Below are 10241 nucleotides of genomic sequence, written 5' to 3' on the forward strand. Positions count from 1 at the left end.
ACGATCGCCGGTGGCTGTGGCAACGTGGTAGTATAACGCACAATGTATTCTTTAAACTTCGAAGAATTCTTTCCCCCTGGAGGTAACTCAACTATCCATACCGTACGACTCCGCTAATCGATGTAAGCCGATAAAAGGTAGATTAGACTTGGAGTCTTCGTAGCGGAGCGAAGCCGATCGCGAATCGTCAGTCGTGCGCGACGATCATCACCGTCAAAACGACGACGCGACCTCCGCCGTTTCGGTATATTTCACTTGCGTCTCTGCGAGTTTTCTCGAGGGTAAGTCTAGAAGTAAGAAGCAAAGTGACAATACGAGAAAGAAGAGTAATTGTATGTACATAATACGGGTGCAGAGTAAACTGAACGAACACTATTAAGAAGTAGGTGTAATCGAGTGGCAAGTAGTAAGTATCCGATTGCTTTTCTTTCTCATCGATTTTCTATCATCTTGCATTCTCGAGATCGTCGAATTTTTCATTTTACGATCGCTGACTCTACGTTTTTTTTTTTTTTGTGCATTTACCTCGTTCGGATACCCTGTTCTATTCTTTATCGTGTTTCGTGTATCGTGTGCCAGTCGACAAAAGAAAAGAAAGAGGGAGAAATTGCAACGATAGAGCAAACGAGAATCGTGACCACCACGCGAAGGAAAATGAATTATTCGTGTTCGATATAGCATGCAGCACGGTATACATACTTTGGTTGGTTACATGTCCGATAATCAAACGAGGACGCATTATACGTTCGAAAAGATAGATATTCGCGCGTTAAAGAACAAATTAGCAAATATTGGCATAAAAGTAAGAAGAGGGTAAGAGTGTAAGAGAGTAAGAGAGAAAGAGTGAGAGAAGAGTGGGCTGGAGAAAATCGAAGGAACGCTAGTTTTCGAACAAAGTCGATTGAAAAATCCGTAGTCGTAAGTGAAACGCGAGAGAAACAAGGGTGCAGTTATTTACCCTTTGTGGTCCTACGCCGACGATTCTGACTCGTTATCATTAGCTGTATAAATAAACATACTGATAGATATATAAATATGTTATTACAACGTATACTGAAACTCGACGAGTCGACGACGGTGAGCGAGGAAATTAGCGCAAACCGATTGGAAAGGAAATAGGAAAATATTGCGAATGGCAATGGGTTAAAAGAGATAACGCGACCTTGCGAATATGTAACGAAATAGCGTTGAAATTTTAGTCGTGACGTTGCAACCATTTCGTTGTCCAGAAACGACAATGCCCGATCAAGAGATAACCAGCAAGACAAAGGACATCGGAAGGAGGCAAGCGATTCCTATCATTTACACCAGAGGAACTCATTACGACGTCGGCTTTGATATCGTAAGAATTCATTCTTTTTCTTCTATCGTTGTTATATTGTATTAGATCGTATCTGGTCGCCACACGTGTAACGTATTCGTAGAATTTATATCTTTACGAGAATATAGTACAAGAGGAAATAAAAAAAAACTGCTCAAGAAACGGAATTATTAGTTACATAAGACGAATGCCGCAACATTCGATTATATTCAAAAAAGCAGACGGAAAATCACTGATTATAAGTAAATATCGTTGACTTGGGTTATTAATCGGTTCTGATTCTGCATAAAATATCGAAGTACGTATATACGTGTTTATTTAACAAATACCCAACGTATCGTACTAATTTCCTTCCGTAAGTTTTATGAATCGAAGATAACGCTAATACGGTTGCTATTATATTAATTAGAATTACAGCGACCGTATAGAAAGTGTAGAACGCGAATCTATTTAGTCGTTGGTCGTTAATTATGTCTCATTTCAGAGACTCGTTTAACGATACAGGTTTTCCCCTTTTATCTTTTACTCGGTATTTGCATGATCGGGTATATGTTTGATCATGCTATAAAAATTACTGTTTATTGTATTTACATTCCATTGTTTTATTCTTTTGTTCTTACGCGCATCCAAATAGACCGCACACGGTCTTAAATCATTCTCACACCTGTGTCTCCAGCCTATTGAATATGTTACGTAACAATGGTTACGCAATATTATTGCAACCAGTGGCGTTTACTCTTTTAAGAAAATAATATATGTGCAGATTTTAGAGTAACGCGTTTTCGCATTGCGTCGCGTCATGTACCAAACGCGAAAAACGCCATATTCTCAAGTTCTCTTTTTAATAACCGCTGTCACCGTCTCGAACGCTGCGTTCGATTTGATAAAATAATGTATGCCGCGAGGTGGGTGGGCCGAGGGTGTGAGTGGTGAAAGACTGGACAGCGAAGGAGGAAAAGGAATCTCTAAATGCTAAACCGGTTGAAATCAGTTTATTATAGACTACGACGAATGATACGATTTCGCTCAATTTCAAAATTGGTATCATCAGGCATTTGCAATGAAAACTTCTTTTTACACAGGGTCGTACGTTTTCCGATCTAATTCAAAAGTTCGTCGACGCGTATCGGCCACTCAATGAAACCTATTTGCCACTTTACGAAACGGAAGCGGGTAGAAAAATTTACGAGGAGACTCTTGCCTGCGTCGAACAGCAATTTCCCGGATATGTTAAGGAAATTCAAGGAACGGCCGACGGTGCGAACGTTCCCTTTCACAAGGTAAGCTTATATATTATGCATTTCGATCCTTTGACAACCTTAGCGCATTTTTAGCCAACATGTGTAAACACGTGCGCGCGCACCTCCTTCCCTCGCGAATATACATCGTGCGCATATTTTCTTTCTACTCTCGTTTAAACCAATAAATACCTCCTCTGAGATATCTTTTCCCTTGGAAAATCCTTCTTCAATCCAGTAAAAATGTTGAACGATTTCTTCCTTTCCAGTTGTTTCTCATGCATTTAGATGATATCGTGCCAAATGTGGCAAATGAAGGACAAGGAAATGCGTTACCGGTTGGTTGTTCGACCATCATGTGCAATCAGCCCGGACAGGTAAGCCGAACGACGAGCCAAACTCAGAAAAATAGTTGTTTCTGCTCCGGTTCTGACTCTAATAGTCATTTCTAGACAAACGTAACAGTAACTATCTTACATGTTCTTTTGTCACGTTGATTCCGAAAAACAGGAAATTTTGGGACATAACGAGGATGCACTTAGCGAAACGTTAAATCATTGGTATTTAGTTTCGGCGCATGTAATCGAACCAGGATGCAAGCAAGAAAATTTTACGTCTTTGAGTTATGCCGGTTTTTTACCAGGATACACGATGGGTTATAATCAGTATGGTCTCGTTTATACCATCAATACGCTTAGTGCTGCTACCTTGAGATCTGGTAAAACACGTGAGTACGTTAACTCACTGTATCGCGTTTTCTTTCAGTTTCTCTTCTCGATTATATCGGATATAAACGTACATTTTAAATATACCTACTGTACCATTTTTCTTCAATTTACTTTCAATTCTCTCTCTCTGTCTTTCGTACGTAAATGGGATAACAACATACAGCCAGATACTTCCTAACCCGGGCATTGTTAACTGCGGAGAATTACGTGCAAGCTCAACAAATTTTAAGAAACGAAGGTTTCGGCGCGGCAGAAGGGTTCTCGGTAAATATGACCTTCCTAATGCAAGAAGGAGATAGAATGTTTCATAATGCCGAGGTCGGTCCTTGCGAGATCAATGGCACGCAATCGCAATTAAGCATTTTGACCGTTAGTCCTGGAGAGAATACGGTTCACTGTAACAAGTATATTTTACAATATTTTTAACAATGACTTTTCTTCTCTTGTCTGGCGTCTCGAATCTTTCCTTGTCTCTTTCCTTTTTTAGGTATCTCCGACTGAAAATACCCGAAGTCGACGGTCTCATCGTTGATAGCAGCATCAAAAGAATGGCTGCTATTTGCAACCATCCTCCAGCAAAGTGTCGCCAAGATGTTATAAATATTTTAAGCGATCAAACGGATGACGACTATAGAGTTTATCAAGAAAAAGATAAAAACGACCCTGTAAAAACTATAGCAACTGGTAGGTTTTCTAATTAATCATTTTTATCGTTCTTTCTTTTTGTCTAATTTGGCTATCATTATCATTGACAAACTATCGATCAAGTAATCATACAAATATAGGTATCTTCGACTGCATTGAAAGAACCTGGTCTATTTATACGAATAAACCAAATTCTACGGAACCAATTTTGGTAATACCGCTGCGATTAAACGGCGAACCGACTGTTCCTGATATGTAATTTGCCGCTCAAACCGACGTTGCGATGTAATTCGTCTCCAATGTAATCTATTTTTTCTTAGCAAAAAAGAAAACACAGAACACAAAATCATCCATTCAGTCCTTTCTTTCTTTTCATTTTACATCGCATTTATTTATGTTTATTATTCTCTAATCCACCACATAAACAGTTTCTTTCAACCAATTATAATATTTTTATTCCACTATCCAATTTCAATAATAACCGTATTGCGTTTGTACTTTGCACCATGTTTGGTGTTTGCCGACGCAGCTCGCACTTCATACAGATATTGGAGCTTCACAAACTGTTTCTTTTTACTTGCTGATGTAAACGCTGCGTTATATACATAGGAAAACATTTCGTTAAATAGCGTTAAAAAAAAGTTGATATTTTCCAAAAATAACAAGATACTCTTCTTACTTTTCATTATTTCCTTTCGTCCTTTTCATTCTCTTCTTCTTCACTTTCCCTTTCTTTTTTAATATCGAAAAAACAGTTATAATTTATTAGAACACTGCTACATTTACAACTTGAAAATTGTACCAGATGCGAGATAGTTTAATATCACGCGACTAAGCTTTGTAAATGAACGAAATATATAAAAGTAAAACATTGCTTGCAGTAATATATAAATACATTGATTTTTTGTTTTTGTTTTGTTAGAAACGACAAATTTTTATAGTATTCGAGTAATGGTTTTCAACGACAATACGTAGGTATCACTACTTTTGGTCGCTTCTTCGATTCCATTTCCGAAAAAAATTCCTTTATATCTTCTTCTCGCACGACTTTCTTGTTTTCAGCAAATTTTTGCAAATATTGTTTTAATCGTTCCTTCATATTATTGTATTCTGCCAACATATGTATACAAGCGAACGTGAATATAAAATAAACAAAATTATAGAACGACTCGAATAAATCTTTAATTCGTAATTACCTTCGATAGCAGTCAATTGTTCGACACGACCTAAAGAGGCAAGAGCTTTCATACCCTTCTCGTATCGTGATTCTCGACTATTTATTTTACCAGCTTCCTCGTACGCGTGTACACTGTCTGTTGGATCAAGGAGGAACGCGATATGTTTCTCTCGGTAGAGCTACGATTGTGAAGATTATTTTAATTTACGAATACAGAAAATCGAGGATTTATTTCATGCTGCATGAAAAAAAATCTCTTACCTCTTTGCATGTTTCACAAGTACATAGAGCAGCTCTCCATCCTTCTGTCCAAAAACAACTTCCCCGTAATACTATTCGTTTTGCAGAATTGTTCCTTGGCATTCTACAAATTTTTGATTCACTTTCAACGTTAATCAATTCCTCTTCTTTATCACCGAAAGAGACTTCTGTTGTTGTCAAAGCTACAATCATGTATATGCAAAACTGTATTTTTTAAATAAAAATATACTACAATCATCGCCATATATATATATATATAACAATCGCTAAGACATTAAAAAATTTTCCAGTATACCTGTGTATTTGTTGGCATAATTCCACAGGAAGTCATTCTTTTTCATACAGCCAGCACAAATCATTTCATCATATGCACCATCCGCTGGCATTTCCTTTTCACATTCTAAATGCTAGATGTCATTAATTGCAATTAGTCCAATAATATTTCAACTGGTATGAGGGCATATTACCTTCGAATGATACCAGTCTTCGCAGATTATACATTGTAACATTTCGTCATTAACAGTATCATCTGGATCTGGATATGGTCTCTGACAAATGCAATAAAGGCCATCAAAGTTGTGATTATATTGGTTTTCGGAATTTAGTGAATCCTTTGACTATAAGTAGAACAAAACATGAAACAAGAGGAGGAAGAAGTACAGAACACAAAATGTAACAATAGCAGAGAAATCAACATACAGGATCCAGGTTACATTTTTTTCCTCCAAACTTTGAATTACCACAGTCACATCTAAAATGTCTTTTAGTATATAATTCGATAAGTTCATGACCTTCGTGACAATGAAAACTACAAGCAAGGCAAACTGCTGCACGTACTGATTTCTGACAACAGGTTTTACATGCGTAAAGAGCTTGCCGTGTATAACCCTGAAAAATCAGATGATTCGTTTGTAATTAAATGTTACTTGTTTACTAGAGAAGGTTAGCGATTGTGTAAAAGTGAAACCTTGCTGTAAGTGCAATTTTTGTCATCAGATGCACCAAGAACCGCATACGCGTCCTCTTCTAACTGATTTTCTTCTCGAAGTACATCTAACATTGTAACAGAATTTTCTTCTTCGATAATTTCCTCGATATTTTCAGACATTTTGTTTCGTTTGTGTCCAATTAATTTAAGCCGAATTAATTTAAGTCTTCTTAATCACGTATTGAAAATCTGGAATCAAGGTTATTACCTTTATTACCCTTTCTTCTCTCTACGTTTCCCTCTTTGAATACGATGCTTGTCAACTGAACGCTATCGATAATCGTTTATTTACATGCTTGCATGCATAATCTCTAGAACGAAATGAATTTAAAAACACAACAACTACATTGGGATATGAACGAATTGTATGTCGTAACTGTGTTGCGTTGTTTCGCGCGGCTTCTTTACGCTACTATTACGGTTGGTAAATTAATCGCAATCACTACCGCGACGATAGCGCTCTTACCTTTACGGATCGTACATTTTATCCATATAGATTATATGTACATACCTAGATAGATACTTACATATAGGGTTATTCTAACCATGGAAACTGAATACATACTACTCGAAACCATACAGCTATACGGTTGTACGCAGTATGACTAACGTCTACCTTCTCTATATATACACATACATGCGTAATCTATAATCCATAACAAATCACTAGTAAAAAGTTAGGAAATATTGTACAAAATATCCCTTTATTGTACCTTTTTAACATTTCGAAATCATCTTTACCGTTTCTTTTTATTTTGATACTGAAATTTCGTCATCCGATTTAATTTTCTATAAGTTTACGCGCCAACAATTAATGCGTACAAGTATTTTATATATCATCTATAATACAGATCATATACAGATGAAAGATAAACCTGACGTACACCATCTATAATGGTATTAATAGATATCGAGAGATGGCGGGCACGTTCAGTAGCTTTGCTTTTCGCGCCTTAATTATGCCTAACCTGTCTTAAATATATAAAGCTTTTCAACTTTTTTTTGAGCAAAAGGCTACTAATATAAGAGCGAATATAAGAAGTTGTTTGTTCTTTTTCTTATTACTTGACAAGTTGTTTGAGATTACGAGTAATGGAGGAAGTAACCAAATGCAGATACATCGATTGTGTCGACACACGGGAAAAGCAGCAAATACTTCATGAACTTCCCGTTTGTGATACCGGTCTCTGTGTGAGGTGGTTGATCAACAGTGGTCACGTGGACCTAATTGGAAGTGATCTTGATGTTTTACGGTCTATGAGATTTTTTATTTGTAATAATCACTTTACGGAGGATTGCTATCTTAGTAAAGGCACTCTAAAGGAAAATGCAGTCCCTTCTCCGCATTGGAGTACTGTTTCGAGGACATTGAGGAATTCGAAAACACGACGGGTAGGTATTTTCTTCTATTGCAATCTTTAAAGCTCGAGTGTAAGTGTAATATTAATATTATTATTACAAACTACTTCTCCTGAGATTATTGTTATTGTTTCTATTACTATTGTTATTGGTAGCAGATATTAATAATTGTTGGAAAGGAAAATCACAAAGACACAAGTTAGAACGTAAATTAATATTTATAAATTCCATTATGGATAAATGATTCCCCAATTATATATGTCCTATACTCTATTACTCTATAGAGCTCTATGAAATTTCAGAAAATTCAATTAAACAATCAAGAAAGTTCTATGGAGGAAGTAGCAACGGGTCAGCATACAGAGAAAAATGTTTCTTCCGAACTTGAAGTGGATCAGTGGTGTAGAACGTGCGCGACTAAGAAACAGAACCTTGTAAGCATGATGACAGGAAAGAGCACAGACATGAGCCTCCTATCGAAATTGAAGCTTTTGATAGAAATCGACGATGAAGATGCTTTACCCACAAAAATGTGCAACGAATGTGTCGACAAGTTGGAACAATCGTTCAAATTTTTTCAACAGATTTACGTAGCAGACAATACATTGCGTCATGTGTTTCCAAATACACGACCAAGTAGTGCACCCAAAAAGCCTTTGTATTCAATCAGTAAACATATGAGAAATGAACAAATGGAAAAGGAAAAAGAGAAAGAGAAAGAGGAGGAACAGCAACAGCAGCAAGATCGTGCTCCAAAAATTACTCGTGGTATCTTTAGACGTGGTCGAGGTAGACCTCGCACTAGGGGCTATGCAGCTAGAGCAAGGGCAAGGCAAAGATCCGGTCATATACCAATCTCAGTTCCAAGTACTACTAATTCTAATCTGGATGATAATAAGATGTACGAGAGCAGAGTGAACGAAACCACCACGTTGAGGAGCGAATCTCAGAGTATGATGCTCGATGAAGAAAGACAAGGTGATACCGTATTTTCTTTACTCACTGATACATGCCATATGGATGAAGAGTTAGATTGGTTGGATGTGTTAAAAGTAATGAACGATCAAAGATACCAGCAGGTCACTTCTAGACTAGAAACGGAGACAAAGTCAAAGGAAAAAACGCAAAAGAAGGAAACAGAGGAACAGGTAATTGAATCGGAAATGACTGAATTACAAGCGGAGGCAACGTCGGAACCGTCGAAAGTGGAAATGAAGACAGAAACTGAAATTGAGATCAAAGAAGAGCTTGGGTTGCAGATAAAAATGGAGGTAGAGGCGGAGACAGAAGTGGAGAAGACGGAGGACAAATCGACAATGGAGGAGGTTCAAGAAATACGTTGTGAATTTTGCGGCGAATCATTTAAACTTAAACTTCAGTTACAAACACATTTATTGACTGATCATTCTCAATTGTCAGAATATATGTGTTTAGATTGCTTAATTTGCTATGAAAATGAATCGTCACTGTTAAAACACCGTAGTTTACATCATGGAGATCAAAGATATCGCTGCGAACATTGCCACCAAGAATTTCTTGAGAAAAGAATACTGAGAGATCATATTAAAAAATGTGAATCGCACGATACAACCAATTACTCGTGCTATTCGTGCGAGTTAATATTTTCTTCGAAACAAGAGCTGATCGATCATGTGAAAACTCATCCGGAAAGTTCGCTCATACCGTTTCACTCGGATCTCGATAATTCGCAGAAAATTGAGAATGAATTGGTACCATCTGTGAAAGCCACAATAAAGCAAGAGCCAGAATCCGAATACCCTTCTTCCGTTATATCTCCGAAAGATACCGCCAATGAAATTTCCATGTCGAATCCGGATGAAAAATATAGCAGTAGCGCGATTATTTCGACCGATACACTTAAGACTGATGCAGTCGAGGAGGAAATGCAACAGCCAACTGATGGCGAAAAATCGGCGATGGTGACTTGTCCCGATTGCAACGAGCAAATGCACGATGCAATGGAACTCAGTGTTCATCGAATGCGTCGTCATTCGATGAATAGGAAGGACGCGACGTGTCTTCTCTGCGACAACAAATCCTTTTCTTCCTTGGACGAATACGAACAACATGTACTAGATCATTGTAAGCGACTAAGAATATCACCATGATAAAGTGAACGTTTTCTTTATTGCAAAGTAACATCTCAACGATAGAGAAGATTCATTATTTCGATCCATTATTATCGGTCGACACAATGTGATTTTCGTGATTATCAAGAAAAATTTAAGAATACCAAATTAATCGCTCTACTAAAATATCTCACATTGTGCACATTCGTGTTACGTCGAATCTTCAACCTAACTCCCTATTAACTAAAGCAAGGAATATGTATATTTTAATTGGATCAATGTAACGTGGCTAAACATTAAAGTAATTCTATCGTTTCTTTCATTTAACTGTCATATTGAATAAATCACATAAAAAAAAGTACAAAAGTCGGAGGATAGAGAGCAGTAATGTGACTTGATCACACATTCGTGATAACGAACATATGACTGGTATC

At 37.1% G+C, this 10241-nt stretch overlaps 3 protein-coding genes across 9 annotated transcripts; 2 read left to right on the plus strand and 1 right to left on the minus strand.

The window, feature by feature from the left end:
• The first annotated feature begins 88 nt into the window (after window positions 1-88).
• Window positions 89-4264, plus strand: LOC117211675. Its single transcript, XM_033455827.1, has 8 exons — window positions 89-281; window positions 1230-1342; window positions 2404-2601; window positions 2829-2936; window positions 3070-3286; window positions 3451-3691; window positions 3775-3971; window positions 4073-4264. The coding sequence occupies exons 2-8, from the start codon at window positions 1238-1240 to the stop codon at window positions 4189-4191; spliced, it is 1185 nt and encodes a 394-aa protein (XP_033311718.1). The 5' UTR covers window positions 89-281; window positions 1230-1237; the 3' UTR covers window positions 4192-4264.
• A 401-nt stretch (window positions 4265-4665) lies between these two features.
• Window positions 4666-7148, minus strand: LOC117211677 (putative E3 ubiquitin-protein ligase UBR7). Of its 7 annotated transcripts, none has more exons than XM_033455835.1 (8): window positions 7072-7148; window positions 6338-6547; window positions 6070-6258; window positions 5838-5987; window positions 5666-5777; window positions 5371-5552; window positions 5129-5288; window positions 4666-5042 (listed from the first exon to the last, which is right to left on the minus strand). In XM_033455835.1, the coding sequence occupies exons 2-8, from the start codon at window positions 6476-6478 to the stop codon at window positions 4891-4893; spliced, it is 1086 nt and encodes a 361-aa protein (XP_033311726.1). In that variant the 5' UTR covers window positions 6479-6547; window positions 7072-7148; the 3' UTR covers window positions 4666-4890. The 7 variants fall into 7 exon arrangements, with proteins under 7 accessions (XP_033311726.1, XP_033311723.1, XP_033311721.1 ...); XM_033455832.1 differs by lacking the exon at window positions 7072-7148 and adding an exon at window positions 6870-6939; XM_033455830.1 differs by lacking the exon at window positions 7072-7148 and adding an exon at window positions 6825-6934.
• A 133-nt stretch (window positions 7149-7281) lies between these two features.
• On the plus strand, window positions 7282-10165 carry LOC117211672 (myoneurin-like). The gene is made up of 2 exons (XM_033455821.1): window positions 7282-7750; window positions 8020-10165. Exons 1-2 carry the CDS (start codon window positions 7451-7453, stop codon window positions 9844-9846), a joined length of 2127 nt encoding a protein of 708 aa, XP_033311712.1. The 5' UTR covers window positions 7282-7450; the 3' UTR covers window positions 9847-10165.
• Window positions 10166-10241: the final 76 nt, after the last annotated feature.

Source organism: Bombus bifarius, unplaced genomic scaffold (assembly GCF_011952205.1).
Source record: "Bombus bifarius isolate JDL3187 unplaced genomic scaffold, Bbif_JDL3187 scf7180000008240, whole genome shotgun sequence".
Lineage (NCBI taxonomy): Eukaryota > Metazoa > Arthropoda > Insecta > Hymenoptera > Apidae > Bombus > Bombus bifarius.